The 27,694-nt window shown below is 51.7% G+C and overlaps 1 protein-coding gene and 1 non-coding gene across 4 annotated transcripts in view; both read right to left on the bottom strand.

Annotated features, from left to right (window-relative positions):
* Positions 1 to 7,954: 7,954 nt before the first annotated feature.
* Positions 7,955 to 8,107, bottom strand: LOC147747279 (5.8S ribosomal RNA). Its single transcript, XR_015300154.1, has one exon. It is a non-coding gene; the product is annotated as a 5.8S ribosomal RNA (ribosomal RNA).
* Positions 8,108 to 10,898: 2,791 nt separating this feature from the next.
* USP24 (ubiquitin specific peptidase 24) overlaps positions 10,899 to 27,694 on the bottom strand; it is a 1,909,144-nt gene continuing 1,892,348 nt past the window's right edge. For all 3 annotated transcript variants that reach the window (XM_086952711.1, XM_086952716.1, XM_086952707.1), the window contains exon 67: positions 10,899 to 12,903. In XM_086952711.1, coding sequence (XP_086808837.1) covers positions 12,841 to 12,903 — 63 coding nt within the window. In that variant the 3' untranslated portion in view covers positions 10,899 to 12,840. The remainder of the gene's footprint in view (positions 12,904 to 27,694) is intronic.

The raw sequence follows: 27,694 nt of genomic DNA on the forward strand, positions 1-27,694 counted from the left end.
TTGACTTCGCATGGAGTACACATCATGCATGGAGAACTAGTGCGTGATCTTTTGAATGCGTTACTTTGTCCAAAGAAAGTGGCGATAATCAAAAGTGGGACAAGGTAACGCTTTTGCAGAAAATATAGCAAGACAAACGGCTATGTTACGAAATGACTCGCCAATGTATGTAGTGAAATCACAGGCTGAGCGATGGCACGATGCTAGAGAGGCGATACATTCAGAAATCAGCATCTGAAGCAGAACTTGCAACCTGGGCAGCAGAGGGAGTGCTGGATGATGAGGGTTGCTGGCGAAGCAAAGATATGGAAATATGGAAATTGCCTGCAGCTTACTTGCAAGCGATGGTCCAAATGACACATGGATTGGCACATGTTGGAGCTCTTGCAATTACTCGATTGCTAACGCGAGTTTGGGAGCATCCTGAGATTGCCAATACGGCCAAAAGAGTAGTGCAGACCTGTCTGATATGCTTGCAGCACAATCCTGCAAAAGGGACGCATACTCCGAAAGGAGGGTTTGTTCCACCTACTGCACCGTTTGAAGTACTGCAAATGGATTATATCCAGCTTGAGCGTTGTAATAACCTTAAGTATGTCTTAGTGGTGGTGTGTGCTTTCAGTAAATGGATTGAGGCCTTCCCCACGAAGGATAATACAGCGCTGACAACAGCTAAGGTTTTGCTCAAAGAGTACTTCCCTCGATAGGGTGTTTGTAAATTTTTGTGGAGCGATAATGGTCCTCATTTTGTTGGAAAAATTGTGGAATACGTGATGAAGGGATTGGGAATTCAGCAGAAATTTCATGCTGTATTCCATCCTCAGTCAGCAGGTCTTGTTGAACAATATAACGCTACTCTGAAATTAAAGCTAGCAAAGATTGTGGCATCCACGTCTTTGAAATGGCCGGATGCTCTGCCTTTGGCATTACTATCCATCAGATCAGTGCCCCATTCCCGAACTGGCCTCACACCTTATGAAGTGGTGTTTGGAAGGCCTATGAATATATGGGGAGTTCCTAAGCCTCGATTGTTACATGATGTGCCTTGTATAATGATGAACGATTATTTGGCACGATTAACAAATGATTTACTTTCTATTCATCAACAGGTTCGAGAAGCGCTCCCCGACAATTCCATTGGAGAGGCTCACAATCTTCGTCCTGGGGACCATGTCATGCACCGGTCCTCTGAGAGAACAAGCAGCTTGGAGCCGAGGTGGTGTGGCCCCGAGCAGGTGTTGCTTGCAACTCGAACGGCTGTGCGAGTCACCAACAGGAAGCGGTGGGTGCACTCAACTCACTGCCGCCGTGTCTCTCCGGATCTGGTGAGCCCAACTGTGCTGTCTGATTATCGAGACATCTTGGACAAGGAGAAGAGCCCAGCTGTAACGTCTGCCGAATCGGAGGGAGCCTTCCCGGACCACACTGTTTCTGGAAGAGAGAGATACAACCTACGACCACGATAAGCAGTTGTTTTTGTGCGAGACTGGTTGAGTTACATCTCTGGGGTTTGTGAAACGGAAGCCGGGAATATCAAGGGGGGGGGGGGGGGGGTACTGTTCTGCCAAGTGTAGCGACACCCGTCTTGAATCTCGGAGAAGAAACCAACGGCTACCTCGGAGCTCAGCACTCATATTTTTATTTTTTAGTTGTGTTTTTTTGGGACATTTTGAACTTTGAACTATGGCATCTTCTGCAGTGCGAGACAAGAGAATTCTTGGTGCAGTACTATTTGTTTTGACAATTGTTGTGATAGCTGTGATAGCTTGGGTAGTAGAACTTTTGGTGCCAGTGAGAGAACATTTATTGCCGACTACCCCGATTCCATCTGAACATTTCCATTTTACTCTGCCTTATCATGAAGAACGACATAGACAGACTTATTTGAACAACAGTTTTATTCAGATTCTGCATCACACCCACAATATGACTAACACTTCGAACTGCTGGGTATGTGGGATGTTGCCTGGACATCAAAAGAAAGGGGGCACACCACTTATCCCACTCCCTTTCTCCCATAATGGCTCTTGCAATGCCTGGTACACACTCTTATTCACTTTGCGATGGCCAACGAAAGATGGGCTGCTTTTTCGACTCAACAAAATCTGCTTCAATGATCGAGATGGTTATCCGCAAGCTGAAGGAACTAAGTTTGAATGGGAGGAGTATCGCCCCGACAATGTGTCAGCACCACGAATTTATAGTAATCATAGGAATGTAAATATGTCCAGCTCACATGTAATTACTGTTATCGATACCAAAGCTGATCTTTGTGTTCGTAATAAAAGGTACAATCCCAGTAGGAAGAAGTGAATGTAACACCACTCTTACCTTTGACACTCCAAATGGCATTTCATTTGTGGCCTCCTGAAATACGTACTTTATATGTGGAAATAAAGGCTATCATCGTCTCCCTATAGGATGGTTAGTAACATGTTATATATCTTTTGTATTACCCCCTGTGTTTATTGCCCCACCTATGTATCATAATAATTATATCCTGTACCATGACTTTATATTGAATAGGGCGAAGAGAGCATTAGTTCTTGAAGATATTGACCAGACTGACACTGTGTTACAACAATATGTCAATTTTAATTTGGGCCTCTTTTTATTTGTTGGAGCTGCTTTGAACAGTCGAAAAATAAGACGGTTAACACGTGTTGTAGAAGCTGTTGCTAATGATACAGCCTTTGCTTTTAGGAAACTTAACAGAGGAACTTCAGATTACCAGAATTGTAACGCTCCAAAACCGTATGGTATTAGACGTAGTATTAGCTGATCGTGGAGGAGCATGCCGCATTATCTGAAGTAGTTGTTGTGTATATGTGCCAGATAATTCACCTTCTGTGTATGATGCAATATCTAAACTACATAAAATTGCTGCTGAGATACATCCTGATAGTGGTACATGGACATTCTCTGGGTGGTTTTGGTCATTACTTAGTCCTTGGGGTTGGAAGTTGCTGACGATTCTATGTGTAATATTCTTTTTATGCCTCTGTATCCAGTGTGGCCCTGTATTGTGTTCTATGTGCCTTTCTGCTTGTATTCCATCCAAACGAGCATTTGCTAAAAATGAACAAATGATTCATAAAGAAGTAGCACAAATTATGTCTATCGATATTGAAGATGAGTATCCTGATTACGTCCACTATGGGTTAGCTTCAGCTAAACGCTAAAAGGGTCGTCTGTCGTAATTTGACGGTGATCGGGTTAGCGTTAAGCTTTGCTACATGTATTTCCCCTTATCTGGACTATGGTTGTCGGAAGCCATTTTGTATGTATCGGCGGCCATTTTAGTTGAATGCGTTGCCTCGTGGTCAGCATGCCCTTTTGTCCTTCCTCTGTACCACTGACCACTCGAGTTTGCCCAGCAACAGGCTATTTTTAGTATTGGTCAAGCTCACACATGCGCAGTTTAGATTGAACAGTCATCGCTTAGGAATGTTTCGCCAAACTGACCAGTGATGTTATAGCTGCTCCCATGAGTTGGCTGTGTTCCAAAAATGACCATATATGTACCTAAAACTCTGCAACTGTGTACCGCCTACATTTTTATTACTGTAAAACTGTATAAAAGAAGGATTTGCACCGATGTTCGGTGTGATACTTCTTGCATTACCGAAGGGTGCTGTAGGAATGTACCACCACCCCATGGGGTCTTAATAAACTTGTCTTTTGCATTTTCTAGTTTCCGTGCCAACATCTTTTATGGTGTAGAGGGTATTCTGCGGAGTATGTAGGCCTGGAGAACCCAATACCACAGTCTGGCCACGTTCCTATCTACGGGCGAACCCGTAGCGGGCCTGGACCAGGTGCCCAAAAGAATGTCGGTCAAGGCCTCATTAAAGGGCAGCAGAGGCTCGGCCGAGCTTGACTGCGGTTTAAGGACCTCAGTGAGGAGGTTAGTCCTCACGGGCGCGACGGGGAGCTCAAGGCCAAAGGCCTTGGCAGCCCTCATCAACACCACACTACAGGTTGCCTCCGAAGCAAAGGTAGGAGGGGAGACAAAACCAGTGTCTAGAGAGGTGTCCAGGCCACTGGCCTCCCCAAGGTCTCCTGCCCAGTCCTCTTGAGACTGACACTCCCTGGTCAGAGGGTCCTCAGAACCCTCCCAATCCTCCTCATCACCCATCTCCTGATACTCAGGGTTGTCAATCAATGGGGCCGGTTCGTAGAAGTGGAAATCTCCAAACGGCGTCGGATGCAGCGCCCAGCGGCGCCACTCCGACGTCGGAACCGTAGCAAAGGAGGAATCGGGGGCGGCGCCGCCCGAGGACGGCACCGGAGGCGATACCCGACGGACCGACGCTGGGGGGGGTCGTAAGGTCCATCGTTGACGATCCAGAGCCCAAGGAAGGTCCAGCGGTGTCCCGCGGAACCGGGCCCGAAGGCGCCGGCGGCGTCGGGCCGCTAGACCTTGCGGCGCCGGGCCCGAAGGCGCCGCAAGCCCCCGACCTGCTAGGGGCCCCAGATGGGTCCTCTGGGCCTGAAGGCGCCGCAGAGCCCGTCGGAGGAGAAACGGACCTCATGGCCATGAGGAAGCGCTCAATCTCCTCCGGCGTCGCGTCTCGCCCAGGGACCGGAGAGTGTGGGGCGGAACATGACACCCGCGACTCCGAAGTAGCCGCGTGGGCGGTGTCACCCGAACCCCCGGCCGCGTCGCGCGAGCGTCGGGGGTGGTGGGGGTCAGAAGGGCGATGATGCCTCTTCAACTTCTTGTGCTTCTTACCTGACGACGACTTCGACCCGGAGGAGTGGTGCCGACTCATGGAGCTGTGGTGACTCCGTCCCCGCGACCTGTCCCTCGACCTCCCGTGGGACCGGGACCTCACGCGGCGCGGGGCCGACTGCCGGAGTTAGAGTCGCCTGCGGGACCGCTCCCGCCTGGCTTTCGAAGAGAGGGCCTGGCAGTCGGAGCAGGCCTTGTCGTTGTGGTCGACGCCCAGACAAGTTAGGCACAGGTGGTGAGGATCCGTGACCAACATCGTGCGGTCGCAATCCTCACAGTGCTTGAAACCAGGCATTCCTACGGCACCGATCGGAGTTGCAAGACTTCGAGAAGGATCAAAAATGATCTCAAAAAGTTAGTAAAAAATTGACTGGGGTTACTGCTTTTTCCAGATCTGCGCTGGCTGGCGCGGAAAAAAGAAGAACTGACGTCAGCACGCAGAGGCGGCGTCTAAGTACTCCGACGACGTCATCACGGCACCCACGACGCCGACAACGGACGTGGAGCCGCAGACGCCGCATACCGACGCGCAAGGGTACTGCTACGCAAAAGTTTCCGGATCCAGTCTGACGCCTGGGGATATTCTAAGGTAAGAAATCTATCACTAACGTGTCTCTTTCAGATTAGTGGTTCTGTGGGATATAGAGCAATTTCTTTGTATTGCTACACATGTAAATATTTGTTGCGTATTTCACAAACTGACATTAAATGTAGGTACATTTAATGTCAGTTTGTGAAATACGCAAAGAATATTTACATGTGTAGCAAAAACAAGAAATTGTTCTATATTCGACAGAACCGCTATTTTTTGCTTAACTTTAGGACCCAGGTACTGAGGGTTACTGGGATACCCCATTATATTTATTGGTCCAAACCCTAGCCAGGCTGGGGAGAGCCTCACAAAGCCCCAATGGGACGCCCCGTCCCCAGCGCCCAGACCCCCGGCTGGCTTGCAGGACGGGGGCTCCTGCACCTCAAGGCCCGCTGGACGGAGCTCAAGCCCCAGGCCCGGTTCCGGCTTCCAAACCCTAGCCAGGCCTGGGAGAGCCTCCCCAGGACCCGATGGACCCCCCCCCCCGTCCCCAGTGGCGGACTCTTGGCAGGCTTAACGGATAAGGAGGCTCTCGCACCCCGGGCCAGCTGGACGGAGCTCAAGCCATGGGCTCGGTCCCAGTTTATGAGCCCTAGCCAGACCGGGGATAGCGTCCCCGGGCCCCCCCTTCTCCAGCGCCCGGACCCTCACCTGGCTTGCAGGATGGGGGACTCCCGCACCCGAGGGCCTGCCGGATAGAGCTCAAGCCCCTGGCCTGGTCCCAGCTTCCTAACCCTAGCTAGGCCGAGAGAGCCTCCCCAGGCCCAGATGGAACCCCTGTACACAGTGCCCGGCCCCTCGGCTGGGTTGCAGAATGAGGAGGCTCCCGCACTCCGGGGCTCACCTGATGGAGCTCAAGCCCTGTGTCCAGCTTCTGAAACCTAGCCAGGACGGGGAGAGCCTCCCGGGCCTAATGGACTCCCCGTCCCCAGCACCAGGACGCTCGGCTGGCTTGCAGGACCATGGGCTCCTGCACCCCAGGGCCCACAGGACCGAGCTCATGCCCCGGGCCCGGTGCCTGCTACCGAACCCAGCTAGGCTGGGGGAAGCCTCCCCAGGGCCCAGTGGACCCCCTTATCCGCAAGTCGCTGCCACCCCAGACCGATCCCAGACGTCCCCTGCTCAGGGCTTCTCCAAGCTCTCCAGGGGCTCCAGCTCGGCCTCCCTTTCATGCAGGGCTGGCCTCCTGCCGCTCCTTGCCCTAGAGACAGCGGGGAGCTAGGCAGTCCTCTCCACTCTGCAGTCGGCCTGCCATGACTACTGACTGTCACCCCCCACACCCAGACCCTTGGGGGTCAGGGGGCTGACTCGGGCGGGTGTGCCTTCCACCTTTCCGGAGCCCGGGGGCAGGAACCAAGGAGGGTTAAGCCCAGGCCACATCCTCTCCCCGCCGGCCTGCCCAGGGAGCCTATGTTCCTTGACTATTAAGCCCCCACGTAGTTTCAGAACCCTGGGGAAGGACAAAAGTTGGAGGCAGTCGCCCGGCACGCAGCACACAGATGGCCCGGGACGACCCAGCGCCCAGTCACCCTTGCAGTCCGACGGTGCAAGAATGGCTAGGAACTCCAAGGCTGCTGCTCGGGAGGCTCCTTCCCCGGGGGTGCTCACCTCCCGACTTGCACGAGAGTGGTTGGAAAGGGGGGCCCGGCCGGCACAGGGCATCTGGTCACTCTGCTGACCCGCAAGGAATGGTGGTCCCCATCCCCGTACCCCGGTGTGGGGGGAAGAGGAAGGGGAGGCCCCAGTGCCAGAGGGCTTCCTGCAGGCCTGCATTACCCCCTCCCCGTCCCTCTCGGCAGCAGAGGGACCCACCCCCGGGTGTGGTGGAGGAGGGCGTCTGGGGGCGCCCACAGATGGATAGACACAAGCTTAGCTCGGAGGACGACTTTCAATAGATCGCAGCAAGGTAGCTGATCTGCTACTTATAAAACCCTGACCCAGAATCAGATTGTCTATGAATAATTTAGCACAGGGTGCCCCACTAACATGCAGTGCACTAAGAGCGATGGAGGCATCCCCCTTCCGTCCACGCTCCGGTAAGTGAACGGCTCCATGCAGCTATCCCAGCCAACCGAGGCTCCACGGCACTGCGGTATCATTACGGTTTAGGGAGGATTCTGACTTAGAGGCGTTCAGTCATAATCCCAAGATGGTAGCTTCGCCCCATTGGCTCCTCAGCCAAGCACATACACCAAATGTCTGAACCTGCGGTTCCTCTCGTACTGAGCAGGATTACTATTGCAACAACACAACAGCAGCAGGTTAAAACTAACCTATCTCAAGAAGGTCTAAACCCAGCTCACGTTCCCTATTAGTGGGTGAACAATCCAATGATTGGTGAATTCTGCTTCACAATGATAGGAAGTGCAGACATCTAAAGATAAAAAAGGGAATTCGCCATGAACGCATGGCCACCACTAGCCAGTTATCCCTGTGGTAAGTTTTCTGACTTTTCTGAAGTGATGCTTGGTACGCTGGTGACGTACCTAAGCAACAGGACCTGGTGAGGGACCCTGCCATGGGTGATTGGGGTGTCTGTCCTTGTGGGGGGATGAAGGGAAGCGGAGCTAACCCTCTGACGGCCCCAGCCACGTCCCGGGGAAGCTTCGGGGCGATTGACGATCGAGCGACCCTCAGACAGGCGTAGCCCCGGGAGGACCCCGAGCCCTCAAGGTGCGTTCGAAGTGTCGATGATCAATGTGTCCAGCAATTCACACTAATTCTGCAGCTAGCTGCGTTCTTCATTGATGTGTGAGCCGAGTGATCCACCGCCAAGAGTTACAGGCAACTTTTTGCAAACGTTCGCCCACCTGGGGGCTCCTGGAGCAGGCATCAGCACCACTGCCGCCGGTCTCACCCGGGGTAACCGGGACGGGGTGCACGAGTCTTCAAACCCTTCGGCCCAGCCTCACTTGACCGGGTCAAACAGAGTACCTAGCAACAAGGGAGGATCGAACAGATCTGACCAAGGCTCTCCCCACTGCTGAAAGAGACCTTGCACCACCTCCGAGTGAAGACGCCATTTGTGATCCATCATACACTGGAGGCTGAGTTCGTCCGCCATGGTGTTCAGAGAACCTGCCAGGTGTTGAACCACCAGGGTCATGCCCTGATATTCCAGCCACGTCCAGAGGCAAAAAGCCTCTTGACACAGGGTCCAAGACCCCATCCTGCCCTGTTTGGGGCAGTACCACATGGCGGTGGTGTTGTCCGTGAACACCTGCACTACCCTTCCTTTGACAGAAGGAATCAATGCCTTCAGTGCCAGATGAATCGCCCAGAGCTCCAGAACATTGATGTGGAGATCGGACTCCGCCGATGACCAGAGGCTTCAGATATCGGTCTCTCCCATGTGGTCGCCCCATCCCAGGAGTGACGCATCTATCACCACTGTGAATTCTCGTTGGGGAAGGGAGAGGGATCTGCCGTTGACGCAATCCTGGTTCGTTAGCCACCACTAAAATTGGAGATCTGGACACTATCTGAAAGATTCCTCTGATGCTGCACCCACTGGAACTTCAGGTCCTACTGCAGAGCCCACATATGCCACCTGGCATTATCCACCAGCAGGATGAAGGAGGGCATGAGGCCCAGCAGCCTCTAGGTCATTCTCACCGAAACCCAGGATAGAGAATGAAACATCAGTATCATAGCCCGAGTATCCCAGACTTGCTGTTCGGGAGGATGTGAATTGCAAAGCTACTCAAAGTGTGTCCTGGCACAAACCTGGTGGAAGGAAAGGTGGAAAAGGACTGCTAGATAAAGAGAAAAGTCTTTAGTCATTTCCTGAAGAGCTTGGAGTCCTGAAAGCTGCGGAGGTCCAAGGGAAGAAGATTCCCGGCCGACGCCGCCATAAAAGAAAGAGCTCCCTCCAACTCTCTTAAGGCGAAATCTTGGGACGTGGGCATGAAGCTGCATGGCTGAACAAAGCTGCCTGGAAGGAACGCTTTCTCAGGTAAGCAGGATTGTGTCAATATAAAACTGAGTGAGCCAGCACAAGGGATTTAATCTTAACCCTATCTGGAGTGATAGGGTACACACTAGTGGTGACCTTCGCTTTTGAAGCCTGCACCACCAGGCTCTTAAGTAGAAGGGTGCTGGGAGAGGAGGGCTGAGTCTTCTGGGGTGGGGTGGTGCAGATGGGGAATCATTCAGTGCACAGGAGTCCCTGTGAAAAGTTTTGCAAACACACCTCACACCACATCATTGAGGGCTTCCTTAAAGGGGAGTGTCGGTTCAGAGGAGTCCACTCCAGGTGCAAACACCTCTGTCAAGACATTGGTCTTGACCTCGACAACCAGCACCTGGAGATTGAGAACCTCTGCCACCCTGCACATCACAGTGTCAAAAGATGCGCCTTTCTCCAAAACTGGCCTGGAGGGAAAATCATGCTAGAGTCTAGGGAGGTAGCCAGGCCACTGGGAACACCTAGGTCCTCATACAATTTGTAGTCATCAGGTCTTCTAGGGGACAATATACCTCCTCCTCATCATCTCCCCCTTCAGGAATGTAGGGCATATCAAGGAACTAAAAATCCAGGGAATGTTGAAGCCTAGACAGCGCCGGCATGGATGCCAAGAGGTCATTGGGCTCACTAAGGCACCGCATGCAAACTGAGTGAGGGTCCATGGCAGACATATGTTGTCCATAGGATTCACAAGGCTTGAACCCAAAGGACACGGAAGGGAGAAAAAAGAGCACACTGCTCCGTCACTAACTGCCTCGGGATAATTGGCTTCTCATCGAGCAGCCATGGGGTAAGTGGAGGTACCTGTAGTGCCATCGGTCCAGATACAGGGTCAGATCCAGAGGGCCTGGCTGGCTTTGAGGGTGAGCCTGCCTAAGGTAACCCAGAAGGGGCACCTCTTGACTCTCTGGGGCCCTGACGCTGGCTCCACAGGTGGCGTGTGGTAGCACGGCCTGGAAGCACGATGTCAAAAAGGTGAAGCCAAAGAGTGCTTCAACTTGCTGTGCTTTTCTGACTTCGAAGAGGTGGTCTTGAAGCAGGATAACGATCGACAGCAGGACTGACCCAAAGAACTTCCACTGAAACGAGAACGGGACCAGGAGTAGCACAGAGCCTTGTTTTGCCATGGCGCCAGGAGCTTTATTGTCCCTAACCCAGGTGCCAGAGACAAACCAAGTGGGGACTGGGCACACACATCTGCCTGTGGCAGCCCCTGCAAAGCTTGAACCCTGATAATTTTGTAGAGAACATGATGTCCTAGCACACTGGGAGCAAAAGAAAAAAACGTTGATCAAACGTTGGTCAAAAAATGATTGAAGTAGCTCTCTGGATCTGTGCTGTTGGTTTGGAACTAATTCAACTGATGTCAGCGTGCTGGAGTGGCGCATATATAAGCACAGTAACGTCACTTTGACACAGACGCGGAGCCCAATGACTCACTTTAACGGTGTGCAGAGGTACTGCTCAAGATTTTCCAGATCTAGTGTGACGCCAGGGGAATATTCTAAGGTGAGGAATCTGCAGTTAGACGTCCCGGTCAGAAGAAAATTACAACAAAAACACTCATCCCTCTTGATTTTAAGGAAAAACACAAAACAAAAATGGGCACTTCTCAAACTGCTTTATTTGCATCACAGCTGGAAACAGATCACTGACAAGCATATGGAAAGGATACCAGGCGCATTGGCAGACTTTTTTCATCACTATGACAAGTGTTGTTGTGGCAAAAGTAAAATAATTTCTCAAACAACTTACACACTATCCAAAAGTATTGAAGTCGGGTGGTGGCTATAAGAAATCAATTATTTAGTAAACAAACATCTTTAAACATCACATTTAAAATTGCAAGAACATGGTCTAAATTATTTATATTTCTGTCTGTTTTAGCTTAAATTTTGCCATTATTTTACACTTGGTCTCCAGAGGCACTCTGCCATGTATACATAGAAAGGGATGCAGTACAACAGCTATACCGTGACACACTGGCGACTCAGCTGAACTGTGATTGGCTTTGGAACCTAAACAGTGAAATGAGTGGTCATTTTCAATATTTGTGTGAAATGACGACTAGGGTTTAGTCAGTTGCCTAGCTTCACATGAAAAGAAAACTAAGAAAGAAAAGGCACTTTTGGCTGTTTGTGCCTTACAGTTGGCAAATTGTCTGAATCTATCCATATGGGATGGTCGAGGCACACCTAAATAGTTACCCCATCACTGTTAAAATAAGGCAGAACCATAAATAAAGGCAAAGCTGTGAACAAATGCGACAAAGTAAAGTGGTTTGATTTACAACACAACAAAAACACTTGGCACATAAAGCACACGTTATGATAAACCATCAGGAACCCCCTGCACTGCAATTTTCAATAAAAAAAGGAGAATAAATTGTGCAGTACAAGTGATTTCTAATATGTTATGAACCATTAAACCTGTTTTTTTACTTCAGTGATGTGCGGTGACGACAAATTCACAAATAAAGCAATATTATATTCCCTATATTATCATTTTTATAAAACATACAGAGCTCCTCATCTCTTCAATGAGCTGTGCATCATATTTAATCAATAGTACGCCAACACGATTGATTACAGATCACTTGAATAGAACTACAGTTTATTCAATATGTCTCCTTGTGTGGAACAGGTGATCTAATGTATGTAGATGTAACATAATTTTATCTTAAAGTGCTCTTTTTAAATAAAAGAATTTGGACTCTTCAAAATGAATTTACCATTCTTATCCAATGGCAACAACATTTGTATTTGAGGTCCTCTTTGATCAACATACTGATCTGACTGATGTTTTCTTCCATCCTCAGCATCCCTAATGGAAATCTCTAAAGCTCTTCCCGACACCAGACATAAATGCTCTCCCCTAGTCAGACCTTCCCGGACATTACACCATCCCCCCATATTTGTTACACCCAGGAATTCTACTCATTAACCCACATAAGCGCTGTACAATTAGCCTGGGATACATTAAAAACAGATATATATTTTTGTAACCTGACTACTTTAACTAATATTTTACATATCAAATGAAACTCTTTATCACACATTTGTACATAAATTTGAATAGTCCTATTTATTCATCTGAATGATTAAAAACCTGCCCTTTATGTCTAAAGATAGTCAGATTCTTTTTCTATGTATAAAACCAACAGACTTTTTTGTTTGCAGCATTGCAGAAAAAAACAACAGTTTTACATTCACTCATTTAAGGTTCACATATTAAAAATTTAAACCACTTTAATTAGTTGATAAAATCTTGACAAAAAAATATTTTTTAAACATGGTTTGACTGTCAAAGTTGCTCGTGCAGTATTGTCTCCAAGTCCTTCACTGCGTGACAGTTCATGTATACTCTGTTATAAAGTACTGTGAACTTTTCCCAAAAAAACAAAATCCTCCAATGCTCATACTGGCTGTGTTAAGCCATTCTATCTGACGGCAGCTTGCAGTGGAATCAGAAGTCCTTCCCAAAGGTGCCTCGGGCATCACACAGTCATCTTTGAATTTTCAAATATCTTGCATCTGGAGATTCACATCAGGGGTCAACATCATCAAGGTCACTTTTTGGATCGCCGATCATCATGGGAGACTCAGAGCCCTCAAAAACATAAAAAAATAAACAACAGATAAAGCACCTGAAATTCAAACCACTTCATGCTGCTGTTTATTTGCTATTAGTCCTGGGTGTTGGCAAAGGTTTTGTGAGGAAATGGGGTGCATTATATGATGTTATCGGGCAACCTCCCCGTAGTCCAATTACCAACCCTTTTCGATTTCGTTTGGCACACCTTCAGCTCAACCCTGGGTAGCTGTTGCTTAGCAGCAAGCATCGCACAGGGAACAAGTGTAAAGCATTTAAACAGCACAATACAATTGAAGAAAAAATTCGACAAGACACCAGAGAAATTTGACACCAATCTATAGTAGACGGTTTTGTTAGACAACACAACAAATAATATCCACAGGAGGGTTATAAAATATAGTAAATCAAAGCATTTCACTCAACCACGAACAAGCAATGGCACATTCTACAGATTTGACAATTAGAAACTTTGTCAAGAAAAAGTTTGGGCTAGGTGTAATGCGGTCCCTTTGAGACACTTTAGGCTACCAACTCCAGTGGGCGCCAAACAGGGGGGCCAGCAAGATCCACAGAACCAGTTACCTCAGCACGTGAAGGAGCCTTCAGTTAATTCCAAGCACTTTTATTCTATTTAGGGCTTTCCTATGGAAGTGGTTTTGATGCAATCGATGAAGCATGCTGAAGATGCTCCTAAGGATGCTTTGGATGCGATGCAGTCAACAGGGGTCTTGCTGAGACTACTACTTGCTCTATGGAGGGTGTGAGGTGATCCTGGTCACAGGAACCTCGCAGTCCTCTTGGTGCAAGCTGCTCAGAAAACACCCTCAGGGCAGGATGCAGTTGATAGTCAATGAGCTACCAGGTTCCCTACCACCTCAAAACCACTTCCTGCAAAGTGTGGCATCTGGGCATCCCAGGATGCACCATTTCGCCCACTCCCAATATGGCAGGTCCTGGCATGTGGAGCTCCCTAGCCAACCCAGAGGTGTGGCTACCAAGGGGGCTACATGCCTTTGGAAAACTGGCTTGGCAATTGGTTTCCCCTCTCCTGGCCTAAGTGCCAGCCTGAACAATAGAGCAACCCATCTTCCAAATGATACCCATTTACCCTTCAAAGAAGGCTTCTCCTTTGAAACTCACCTTTCATACCAGCACACATGTGGCTTCCTGATGGAGAGAGGGACACCTCCCTCCAGAGCAGGCCCCTATTGTATCCTTTCCTGGGAGTAGTTAGCATATCTCTCCAGGAGGGTAGAAAGCCGTCTCAGCTACAGGACCCTGTGTTTAACAAGTATGGGTACAAGGGACTGAAGGTGACAAAGCAGCAACTTGGCTAAAGTTGCACACTGCATCTTGCTACATTAATTTCGACCTGAGAATCAAATCGGGCTTAGTGTAACAAGTGGTTTGATGCCTTGGAGGACCCATTTTGCACCATTCCAAAGTTAGCACAGCTTAGGGGTCAGCTTGTAACTCTGCACTTGTCAATTTGGCTATCAAGCTTTTCCAAAGATAAAACATCAGTTTACCGATTTTGCGGCCAGAACACATGTAAAATACACGTTCAGCCCATGAGATATGTTGCACCCTGCCTTCGGACTTGCTACGCCTTTTGTAGGGGTGACTTACACCTATACCGTGGAGCCTGGCTTTACCATTGCTTTAAATGGCAAAGTTGGGAGAGCCTGCAAATGGTGGGCTCTGGAGACTCGTTTTACTCATGTCCCCCCCCAGAGTGGTACAACCAGTGCTGCAATCTCTGGTGGGAGGCTCTAGCTTAAATGCCCAGGGTACTATTTACTAGGGACTCATAGGTAGTCTAGCTCAGCCAATTGGGTAGTAGCCAATTTGACATATCAGTTTAAAAGTAAGGGCACAGGTATGGAGGTTTGGTTAGCAGGCCTCAGAGCACTTTCAGAGTCTAAAAACCAGCAGTATCAGTCCAAAAACTTTGGGGTGGCCATACAAACTGAGGCATTTCGTTACTGTTGAACAAGTTACTTACCTTCGGTAACGATATATCTGTAAGAAACATTAGTTAGTGTTAGATTCCTTACCTTAGAATATCCCCAGGCGTCAGTCTGGATCCGGAAACTTTTGCGTAGCAGTACCCCTGCGCGTCGGTAGGCGTCGTCTGCAGGCGTCCCCTGCGGCTCCGCGTCCGTCGTCGGCGTCGTGCGCCGTGATGACGTCGCTGGAGTACATAGACGCCGCCTCCGCGCGCTGACGTCAGTTCTTTGCACACAGCATTTCCGCGCCAGGAGACGCAGAGCCATGAGAGAACCAACACTGGTGCCATGTAAAAACTAGGGCCCTGAAAGGGATGACCTTAACCCTAGGTATCAGTTCGCAGAACGGGGAGGATGGGTGGGTTCGGTAAGGAATCTAACACTAACTAATGTTTCTTACAGATATATCGTTACCGAAGGTAAGTAACTTGTTCATCTGAAAGAAACACGTTAGTGTTAGATTCCTTACCTTAGAATACATACCCCAGCAATACCAACCCCGGTGGTGGGTCTGCGAACCAATACAACTACACCAGAAAGTCCTGGAGGACAGAACGGCCAAAGAAGCCATCCATCCGGACTTGGCTGTCCAGGCAGTAGTGCCTCGCAAAGGTGTGCAGCGAGGCCCGCGTAGCCGCTTGGCAAATGTCCTGCAAGGGGACTCCCCGGCCCAGGGCAGTGGTAGCCGCCGTGGCCCGAGTGGAATGGGCCCTCAGCCCAACAGGGGGCTCCTTCCGAGCCAAAGAGTAGCACGCTTTGATGCAGAGGACGACCCATCGAGAGATGGTTCGTTTACAGACCGCCCGTCCCTTCTTCGCACCCACGTAGCCAACAAACAGTTGGTCATCCACCCGGAACTGGCGTGTGCGATCCATGTAAAATGAAAGCGCACGTTTTGGGTCCAGACAGGAAAGGAGGTTGGACAGAAAGAGCCTGGAGCTCACTCACTCTCCTGGCAGAGGTGATGGCAACCAGGAAAGCCGTCTTTAAAGTCAGGAGACGGAGAGGACAAGAATGAAGGGGCTCAAAGGGAGCACACATTAGAAAGGTCAGAACCAGGTTCAAATCCCACTGAGGCATCACAAACGGAACAGGTGGAAACATGTGAGTGATGCCTTTCAAGAATCGAGTTACAATCGGGGATTTGAACAAAGAAGGCTGATCAGGAAGCCTTAAAAAGGCTGAAAGGGCAGAAAGGTAGCCCTTGATAGTGCCCAGAGCAGAGCCCTGCTGGGCAAGAGAAAGAAGAAACAGAAGAACCTCCGAAAGAGGGGCAGAAAGAGGATCCACAGCCTTTGCTGTGCACCATGCCACAAATCTGTTCCACCGACAGGCGTATACCGACTTAGTGGAGGGACGCCTGGCTGCCAGAATAACATCACAGACTTCAGGAGGCAAGTCAAATGGCCTCAACTGCCGCCGCTCAATCTCCAAGCATGGAGGTGGAGACTGGACAGGTTCGGGTGGAGGACCGTCCCCTGCTGCTGCGACAGAAGGTCCTCCTGAAGGGGCAGGCGGATCGGGGGACCGACTGACATGCTGAGTAGCTCGGGATACCAGTACCTTCGAGCCCAGTCCGGAGCCACAAGGATAACTTGGGCCCGGTCGCGCCTGATCTTCTTCAGCACTCTGGGCAGAAGTGGTATAGGCGGAAAGGCGTATAACAGACCGCAACTCCACTCGCGCCGAAAGGCGTCGCCGTGCGAGTGCCGTCTTGGAAACTCCAACGCGCAGAACTGATGACATTGCGCGTTCCCTTCGGTGGCGAATAGATCTAACCAAGGCTCTCCCCATTGCAGAAAGATGCCTTGCGCCACGTCCGAGTTCAGACGCCATTCGTGATCCATCGAGCACCGACGGCTGAGTTCGTCCGCCCTGGCGTTCAGAGAACCTGCCAGGTGTTGAACCGTCAGAGTCACGCCCTGACGTTCCAGCCATTGCCAGAGGCGCAGAGCCTCCTGGCAAAGGGTCCACGACCCCACACCGCCCTGTTTGTTGCAGTACCACATGGCGGTGGTGTTGTCGGTGAACACCTGCACCACACTCCCGTTGACAAAGGGGAGGAATGCCTTCAGTGCCAGACGAATCGCCCGCAGCTCCAACAGGTTGATATGGAGCCGGGACTCCGCCGGAGACCAGATGCCTCTGATCTCTGCCTCTCCCAAGTGGCCACCCCAGCCCTGGAGGGACGCGTCCGTCACGACAACGTGCTCCGGTTGGGGAAGGGAGAGGGACTTGCCCCTGACCCAATCGCGGTCCGTAAGCCACCACTGCAGTTGTCTCGCAGTGCCCTCCGAGATCAAGACGTGGTCGGACAAGTTGCCCTGATGCTGGGCCCACTGAAACTTCAGGTCCCACTGCAGAGCCCGCATCCGCCACCGAGCGTGATGCACCAGAAGGATGCAGGAAGCCATCAGTCCCAGCAGCCGCAGCGTCAACCTGACCGAAACCCGGGATAGCGGCTGAAAGATGGGAATCAAAGCCTGAATATCCCGAACCCGCCGTTCCGGAGGATAAACCCGAAACTGCGCCGAGTCCAGAACCGCTCCGATGAAAAGGAGCTTTTGAGAGGGACACAGGTGTGATTTCGGCACATTGATGGAGAACCCCAGGTCGTGCAAGAGGTCTGCCGTCATCTGAAGGTGGTGGACGACTGTCTGGGGCGAGCCCGCCTTCAACAACCAGTCGTCTAGGTAGGGGAAGACTGAAACCCCCAACCTGCGCAGATGGGCTGCGACCACCGCCATCACCTTTGTGAACACCCGTGGGGCGCTGGTAAGGCCGAAGGGAAGCACGATAAACTGAAAATGCTCCTGGCCTACCGTGAACCGCAGGTAACGCCGGTGGGCCGGCAGGACGGGGATGTGAAAATAGGCGTCCTGCAAGTCCAACGCTACCATCCAGTCTTGCGGGTCTAGAGCAGCCAAGACCTGAGCTAACGTCAACATCTTGAACTTCTCCTTCCGGAGGAAGCCGTTGACGTTCCTTAGATCCAAGATAGGACGTAGGCCCCCCTTGTCCTTCTTGGGCACCAGAAAGTAGTGGGAATAACAACCACGCCCTACTTCTGGCCCAGGAACGCGCTCGATGGCCCCCTTGGCCAAGAGGGCCGTAACTTCCTCCTGCAGGAGTGTCAAGTGGTCCCCCGACACACGGTGGTTCTGCGGTGGCATGGCTGGAGGAGAGGTCTCGAAGGGGAGGGAGTAGCCCCTTCGGACGATTTGCAGCACCCACCTGTCCGAAGTGATCGTGCGCCAGTGAGCGTGGTGATGGCGAACCCTGCCACCCACTGGCGTCACATGGGGCCGAAAGCACGGACTAGGAGGATTTTGGGGTAGATGCTGCGGGGGAAGGTGTGGTCTGACCCCGCCGTTGTCCCCGACCGCCACCACGGCGGTTTCCACGGCCGCCACCGCGTTGGAAGGATTGTTGCGGCGCGTGGCTGGCAGCACGTGTGGGGGCGCCCCTTCCTTGGCCACGAAAGGGACGAAACGAACCCGGTTGCTGACGCTGGGTCGAGAGACCCAAGGACTTGGCCGTGACCCTGGAGTCCTTGAAGCGTTCCAGTGCGTGGTCCGCTTTGTCACCGAACAGGTGACAGCCATCAAACGGCATGTCCATCAGGGTATTCTGGACATCAGCCGAAAAATTGGCGGATCTCAGCCAGGCGTGGCGACGAATCGCCACCGTCGTAGACATAGCCCTGCCCAGCGAGTCGGTCGTATCAAGACCACACCGAATTGAATATTTCGCTGCATCTCGGCCCTCAGCCACAGCCTGACCGAGCTTTGCCCGCACCTCCATGGGGCATTCTGGCAGCAGCTCCGCGACCGTATCCCACACAGAGTGGGTGTAGCGGCCCAAGAGGCAGGCGGTGTTGCAAGACCGCAGGCCCAAACTAATGGACGAGAAGACCTTTTTGCCAAACTGGTCATACCTCTTGGATTCCCGGTCGGGCGGGGCCGACGGGAATGCGGACTGGGAGGTCGAGGCCTGGATCACCAGACTCTCAGGAGTGGGGTGGGTAGACAGGTACTTGGGGTCGTCCGGACAAGGACGGTGGCGCCTGGCCACGTTCCGATCAACAGGCGCACCTGAAGCGGGCCTGGACCACGTGCCCAACAGAACGTCAGACAAGGCTTCATTGAACGGCAGCAGTGGCTCCAGTGGGCATGACTGCGGTTTGAAGACCTCGGTGAGGATGTTAGGCCTCACGGCCGCGACGGGGAGCTCAAGGTGTAAGGCCTTGGCAGCCCTCATCAGCACCACAGAATAGGCAGCTCCCTCCACCGATGCCACGGTTGGAGGAGAGATCAAACCAGGGTTAGGAGAGTCGTCCAAACCACTGGCATCCCCCAAGTCACCCGTCCAGTCCGGGTCATACTGGCACTCGCGAGCCAGAGGGTCCTCGGACCCCTCCCAACCTTCACCGTACTCCTCATCCTCTCCGTATTCGGAGTCAATGATGAAGACCGGCTCCTCGGGGTTCATGGGCCCCATCGGCGCCGGGACCGGCGTCGTGCGACGCCCGTCCGGCGCCGCGTCCGGCGTCGGAGAAGGTAAGGGGACGGCGCCGCCCGGAGCCGGCGTCGGAACCCCACCGCCGGCCGGAACCGGCAGCGGAGAACCGGCGCCGCGCGGGGGCGGCGTCGGGGGTAACCCCGATGGCAACGGCGCCGGGGAGGCCGGAAGACCAGCCGGCGCCGATCCCGAAGGCCCCTGCGGCGCCGGGGTCGGAGCCGTCGGCGGCGCCGGGGCCGGAGCACCCGACGGCGCCGAGGCAGGGACACCCGAACCGCTAGGGCCCCCAGACGGTAGCACTGGGCCCGAAGGCGCCGTAGGCCCCGTCGGAGAAGCGACCGCCCTCATGGCCATGAGGAACGCCTCGATCTCCTCAGGCGTCGCGCCATGCCCAGGGACCGGAGGGTATGAGGCAGGCCGCGCCGGCGACTCTCGCGGAGCCGCGGGGTTGGGGTCACCCGAGCCCCCGGCCGCATCGCGCGAGCGTCGGGGGGAGTCGGGGGTACGATGACGACGCCCCGACTTCTTGTGCTTCTTACCTGACGAGCCTGACGAGTGGTGTCGACTTCCGGAGCGCCCGGCGCGGCTCCGCGACCGCTCCCTCGAACGCTCTCTCGACCTCCGGCCGGACCGGGACCGCTCCCGGTCCCGACGTGGGGCCGACACCCGGAGCTCCAGTAGCTTGCGGGACCGCTCCCGCCTAGCCTTGTTGGTAAGGGCCCGGCAGTCGACGCAGGAGTCCACGTCGTGGTCAGGGCCCAGACACCGGAGGCAGAGGCGGTGATGGTCTGTGACCGACATCGTGCGCTCACAGTCATCGCAATTCTTAAACCCAGGCATCCTATCAGGCACAGTAGAGGAAAAAACAATCGAAAAACTTGGTCAAAGACCGGAGTACTGCTCTTCAGATCTGCGTCCACTGGCGCGGAAAAAAGAAGAACTGACGTCAGCGCGCGGAGGCGGCGTCTATGTACTCCAGCGACGTCATCACGGCGCACGACGCCGACGACGGACGCGGAGCCGCAGGGGACGCCTGCAGACGACGCCTACCGACGCGCAGGGGTACTGCTACGCAAAAGTTTCCGGATCCAGACTGACGCCTGGGGATATTCTAAGGTAAGGAATCTAACACTAACGTGTTTCTTTCAGATAGGACAAGTCAATTAAACATACACCATTTTAAGGCACAGAGCATATGCACTGTATCCTGTTTAGCAGGGCTTGGGGCATTTCATAGTCATTACACCAGTACCCGTGTAGTAAACATGGGGTCAAAAAAGGGGGATGGGGGTAAACCTGCAAAAAGCCGGTTTCCTTACAGTCACTTAGAACCAAACATGTATAGGGCTTAGGGTACAAATAGTCTTTTGAGCAGCATGTGACAAGAACTTAGATTCAAAGTCATGGCTAGTTTTGCCACTCTTTATACAGTTTTGCAGGTATGTGGATAATGGTGTTCTGCTACTCATGCTTCTTGATGTCACTTTGGGCCAATAGAGTGGACAAGAAGGATAGGGTTTCTGGCACATCTGCTTCCCGGATCATGGTATCTTTCTCAAGACACACTATGGTATGTTTTCTCAAAACCCTTGGGTATGCTTATGTCAAGAGCCCCACTTGGATTACATATTAATGAAAGGGATTGCAACAAAGAACATGGGGATGTTCATTAAAGGGGATGCAGGCACCCTACACAGTCTAGTTCATTGTGTTTCGGAGTATCAGGGCTAACCAATCAGCAATGTTGTGCACCTTTAGTCTCAAAATTGACACAGGTAATGCTGTGCAGGCAGCCAATGAGTTTCTAATTATTATCGAGGAGGAGTCTACAGACTTTGGAGACATAGATAGTTGGTAGACTGGATTTCCTTATCTCGTTGCACACCTGAACTACGCCTGGGCACTGCTTTGTAACACATTCACTTTAGGAGTGTTGTTACTTTGTCTGTGCGCAAAAACTTTTAAATACTTGACAGTTTTGTATAGGTAAACTTATAATGCAACTTTAGGTACAAGACATATCCCATCCAAATCAGGTTAGACTAACCGTCCTCCATAATAGGAAAGAGTAAAGTGAAGAAGCCCCTTGTGCAACTCGTGACTGATTGATACACAGGTTATTGAACCAATAGAATGATGGATACATTTTTCTAGATCATTTTTGACAGGTAATATCAATCTGCAGATGCCACAGTTGACCCTGTAGCACAATGGACGAGATGAATTATTGGTATGGTAAGTCTACAATAAATTGGACTGAGTGCTGGTGTGATGCTCCATTCTCACTCCTTTTGACAAAAAAATGTTACTGGCTGTAGAAGGGCCTCATCATTAGAATGCACCCAACTCACATCACTGAAAAAAGGCACACTACATATAGTAGCTGCACATACTTATAAAGCCAATCATGACAAGATTGGCTTAGTCTGCGACATTGTGAATAGCCAGCCTCCTTTACCACTGCTCCTCCATGCCTTCACTTTGGAAGGCTACCTTGGAGCTGCACAGCTTGCTGAAGCCTCAGTAACAAAATGGTAATCTTTTCCCATAAATGTGGGATAAATATCGCTCTGGAACTAGAGATAAATATTTAGCTGTTTACCTGTCAGTATTAATCATACTGTTATAAATTACCTTATAGGTTAAAGGAATTGATTTAAAGACCTTGTTGAACAAGTTACTTACCTTCGGTAACAAGATATCTGTAAGAGACATATATTAGTTATAGATTTCTTACCTTAGAATTACCCCCAGGCGTCAGACTGGATCTGGCGAAATTTTATCTTAAAAGTCGACTCTGCATCAAGTGTCGTGGTCACTGGGATAACGTTGCGGTGTCTACTTAGATGCCGCCCCTGCGCGCTAGTGTCAGTTCTAACACAACTTTCCATGCCAGAAGCGCAGAGCCATGCATGACACTGACCACTGGTGCACACAACTAGGGCCCTGGAGGGAGTCCTTATCACTAGAAGTCACTTCGCATAACAGGGAGTTTGGGTGGGGAGGTAAGGAATCTATAACTAATACATGTCTCTTAAAGATACATGGTTACAGAAGGTAAGTGACTTGTTAATCTGAAAGAGACTATTTGTTTTAGACTCCTTACCTTAGAATACATCCCCATCTACCCCCGGAGGTGGGTCTGCGACCTAAGATCACACCAGGAAGTCCTGCAGAACAGAACAGCTGAAAAAGCAGTCTCTCCGGAATTGGTTGTCCAGGCAGTAATGCCCACAAAGCTACCTGGCAGATGTGAACCAGCAGAACTCCACTTCCCAAAGCAGAAGTAGCTGCTGTCGCCCTGGTAGAGTGGGCGCGCAGTCCTACTGGAGTTACCTTTTTAGCCAAAGAAGAACACATCTTAATGCATAGGATGACCCATCAAGAGATGGTATGTTTGTGCACTGCCGGCCCTTTCTTGGCCCTCACATAACCCATGAAGAGTTGATTGTCGACCCGGAAGTCATTAGTGCGGTCAAGGTAGAAAGACAGCACATGTTTAGGGTATCTCCGCCCCTGTCGAAGGGTGCGGAGGTGGGAAGAAGGTGGGCAATCTGACCTATGCGAAAAGAGGTAACTACTTTGGGCAGAAAAAAGAGCCTAGTACGGAGGACTACTTTATCCGGATGGACAGCAAGAAAGGGAGGTTTGGAAGATAAAGCTTGAAGCTCACTCACCCTGCGAGCAGTAGTGATGGAAAGCAAGAAAGTAGTCTTAAAAGTAAGGAGACGGGAAGACAATAATGCAGCAGCTCAATGGGAGTACACATAAGATAATGTAATGTAATGAGGTGCTTATATAGCGCTCTATCTCCCGACAGGTATCCTGGCGCTTAAAAATAGAGAGTCCCCACCAGAAGTTCAGAGGGGCAGCCGAGGTGTAATACAGGAAGGGAGAAAAAGAGAGGCTATCAGAAGGAAAAATTAATCCCACCTAGGGAATAAAAACGTTTTCAACTTTTTCCTGAAATCCATAAGACTTTGGACCGGACGTAGATCCAAAGGGAGAGTATTCCAAAGCCGAGAAGCAACGGCAGAGAAGGATCTGCCACCTGTTCTGGACGCCTGAACCGGACTACATTCATCAGAAATGCAGAAGCAGAACGAAGGTTTCTAGTTGAAGAATACCAGTTGAATTTTCTTTGCAGGTTCTTGGAGCCCAATCCATGAGCTGCCCTAAAGACCCTGCATAGAGCTTTGAATTGAATTCTCTGGTGGATCGGCAGCCAATGCAAGGCTAATGTGGTTGAGGTCCCTCGCTGCCTATTTAAAGCGTGTTTCGCTGCAATGGCTTGTATTCTGTGCAGCTTCCCGACAAGGGTGTTAAGCGCACCCAGATGAACAAGTTACTTACCTTCGGTAACGATATATCTGTAAAAAACAGTAGTTAGTATTAGATTCCTTACCGTAGAATATCCCCAGGCGTCAGACTGGATCCGGAAACTTTTGCGTAGCAATACCCCTGTGCATCGGTAGGCGTCGTCCGCGGCTCCACGACCGTCGTCGGCGTCGTTAGCGCCTGAATGACGTCGCCGGAGTACTTAGATGCCGCCCTTGCGCGCGGACGTCAGTTCTTATACACAGCTTTTTCGCGCCAGATACGCAGAGCCATGATAGAACCAACACTGGTGCCATGAAACTAGGTCCCTGAAAGAGAAGGACCTTAACCCTAGATATCGGTTCGCAGAACGGGGAGGATGGGTGGGTTGGTAAGGAATCTAATACTAACTACTGTTTCTTACAGATATATCGTTACTGAAGATGAGTAACTTGTTCATCTGAAAGAAACAGGTTAGTATTAGATTCCTTACCTTAGAATAGATACCCCAGCAATACCAACCCCGGTGGTGGGTCTGCGAACCAATAATCACATCAGAAAGTCCTGGAGGACGGAACGGCCAAAGAAGCCATCCCTCCGGACTTGGCAGTCCAGGCAGTAGTGTCTTGTGAACGTGTGCAGTGAGGCCCACGTAGCTGCCCGACAGATGTCCTGCAAGGGGACTCCCTGCCCAGAGCAGTAGAAGCCGCCGTGGTCCGAGTGGAATGGGCCCTCAGCCCAACAGGAGGTTCCTTTTTAGCCAAGGAGTAGCATGCCTTGATACACAAAACGACCCACCGAGAGATGGTCCGTTTCTGCACCGTCTGTCCCTTCTTAGCTCCCACGTAACCAACAAAGAGTTAGTCATCCACCAGGAACTGGTGTGTGCGATCCAGATAGAAGAAAGCGCACGTTTTGGGTCCAGGCGGTGGAGCCGCTCTTCCTCTTTAGAGGGATGCGGAGGCGAAAAGAAGGTGGGCAAGGTGATGGACTGCCCGATGAACAAGTTACTTACCTTCGGTAACGATATATCTGTAAGAAACCGTAGTTCGTATTAGATTCCTTACCTTAGAATATCCCCAGGTGTCAGACTGGATCCGGAAATTTTTGCGTAGCAGTACCCTTGCATGTCGGTAGGCGTCGTCTGCGGCTCCGCGTCCGTCGTCGTGGGCGCCGTGATGACGTCGTCGGAGTACTTAGACGAAGCCTCCGCGTGCTGTCGTCAGTTCTTAGACAGCTTTTCCGCGCCAGAAACGCAGAGCCATGTTAAAAACCAACACTGGTGCCATTGAAACTAGGGCCCTGAAAGGGGACGACCTTAACCCTAGATATCGGTTCGCCAAACGGGGAGGATGGGTGGGGCAGTAAGGAATCTAATAGTAAGTACTGTTTCTTACAGATATATCGTTACCGAAGGTAAGTAACTTGTGCATCGGAAAGAGACACGTTAGTGATAGATTCCTTACCTTAGAATAGATACCCCAGCAATACCAACCCCGGTGGTGGGTCTGCGAACCAATAATCACAACTGAAAGTCCTGGAGGACGGAACGGTCAAAGAAGCCAACTCTCCGGACTTGGCTGTCCAGGCAGTAGTGCCTTGCAAACGTGTGCAGCGAGGCCCACGTAGCTACCTGACAAATGTCCTGCAAGGGGACTACCCGGCCCAGGGCAGTAGTAGCCGCCGTGGCCCGAGTGGAATGGGCCCTCAGCTCAACAGGAGGCTCCTTTTTGGCCAAGGAGTAACAAGCCTTAAAACACAAGACGACCCACTGAGAGATGGTCCTCTTGTGCACCGCCCAACCTTTCTTAGCACCCACGTAACCAACAAAGAGTTGGTCATCCACCCATAACTGGCGTGTGCGATCCAAATAGAATGAAGTCGCACGTTTTGGGTCCAGACGGTGGAGCCGCTCTTCCTCTTTAGAGGGATGCAGTGGCAGAAAGAAGGTGGGCAAGGTGATGGACTGCCCGATGTAGAAGGCCGTGACAACCTTGGGCAGGAAAGAGGGTCTAGTCCGCAACACAACCTTGTCCGGATGGACAGAAAGGAAATGAGGTTTAGAAGAAAGAGCCTGGAGCTCACTCACTCTCCTGGCAGAGGTGATGGCACCCAGGAAAGCAGTCTTCAGAGTAAGAAGATGGAGAGGACAGTTATGAAGTGGCTCAAAGGGGGCGCATATCAGGTAAGTAAGAACAAGGTTCAAATCCCACTGAGGAATCACAAACGGAACATGGGGGAACATGTGTGTGATGCCCTCCAGAAAACGAGTTACAATAGGGGACTTGAAAAAAGATGGCTGATCAGGTAGCCTTAAGAAGGCAGAAAGGGCAGAAAGGTGGCCCTTGATAGTGCTCAGAGCAGAGCCTTGCTGGTTAAGAGAAAGAAGGAAGAGGAGAACCTCAGAAAGAGGGGCAGAGAGAGGATACACAGTCTTTGCTGTGCACCATGCCACAAATCTGTTCCACCTGCAGGCGTATACCAACTTTGTGGAGGGACGCCTGGCTGCCAGAATGACATTACAGACTTCAGGAGGCAAGTCAAATGGCCTCAACTGTCGCCGCTCAATCTCCAAGCATGGAGGTGGAGACTAACAGGTTCGGATGGAGGACCGTCCCCTGCTGCTGCGACAGAAGGTCCTCCTGAAGAGGCAGACGAACCAGGGGATCGACTGACATACTGAGGAGCTCGGGATAGCAGTACCTTCGTGCCCAGTCCGGAGCCACAAGGATGACTTGGGACCGGTCGCGTTTGATCTTCTTCAGCACTCTGGGCAGAAGTGGTATAGGCGGAAAGGCGTACCACAAACCGCAACTCCACTCGCGACGAAAAGCGTCTCCGAGCGAGTGCCGCCTTGGAAATTCCAACGCGCAGAACTGATGACATTGCGCGTTCTCTTCTGTAGCGAATAGATCTAACCAAGGCTCTCCCCACTGCTGAAAAAGGCCTTGCGCCACATCAGAGTTCAGACGCCATTCGTGATCCATCATGCACCTTCGGCTGAGCTCGTCCACCCTGGCGTTCAGAGAACCTGCCAGGTGTTGAACCATCAGGGTCACGCCCTGATGTCCCAGCCACTGTCAAAGGCGCAGAGCCTCTTGGCAGAGGTTCCACGACCCCACCCCGCCCTGTTTGTTGCAACACCACATGGCGGTGGTGTTGTCCGTGAACACCTGCACTACACTCCTCCCGAACAGAGGGGAGGAATGCCTTCAGTGCTAGGCGAATCGCCCGCAGCTCCAAAAGGTTGATATGGAGCCGGGACTCCGCCGGAGACCAGAGGCCTCTGATCTCCGCCTCTCCTATGTGGCCTCCCCAGCCCTGGAGGGACGCATCCGTCACAACCACGTGCTCCGGTTGGGGAAGGGAGAGGGATAGGGATCTGCCGCTGACCCAATCGCGGTCCGTGAGCCACCACTGCAGCTGTCTCGCAGTGCCCTCCGAGATCAGGACATGGTCGGACAGGTTGCCCTGATGCTGGGCCCACTGAAACTTCAGGTCCCACTGCAGAGCCCGCATCCGCCACCTGGCGTGATGCACCAGAAGGATGCAGGAGGCCATCAGCCCCAGAAGCCGCAGCGTCAACCTGACCGAGATCCGGGATAAAGGCTGAAAGAGTGGAATCAGAGCCTGAATATCCCGAACCCGCTGTTCGGGAGGGTAAACCCGAAACTGCGCCGAGTCGAGAACCGCTCCGATGAAGAGGAGCTTCCGAGAGGGGCACAGGTGTGACTTCGGCACATTGATGGAAAACCCCGGCTGGTGAAGGAGGTCTGCCGTTGTCTGGAGGTGGCTGACAACTGTCTGGGGCGAGCCCGCCTTCAACAACTATTCGTTGAGGTAGGGAAAGACTGATACCCCTAACCTGCGCAGATGAGCTGCGACCACCGCCATCACTTTGGTGAACACCCGTGGCGCACTGGTAAGGCCGAAGGGGAGCACGGTAAACTGAAAATGCT

Source organism: Lissotriton vulgaris, chromosome 1_1 (genome assembly GCF_964263255.1).
Source record: "Lissotriton vulgaris chromosome 1_1, aLisVul1.2, whole genome shotgun sequence".
Lineage (NCBI taxonomy): Eukaryota > Metazoa > Chordata > Amphibia > Caudata > Salamandridae > Lissotriton > Lissotriton vulgaris.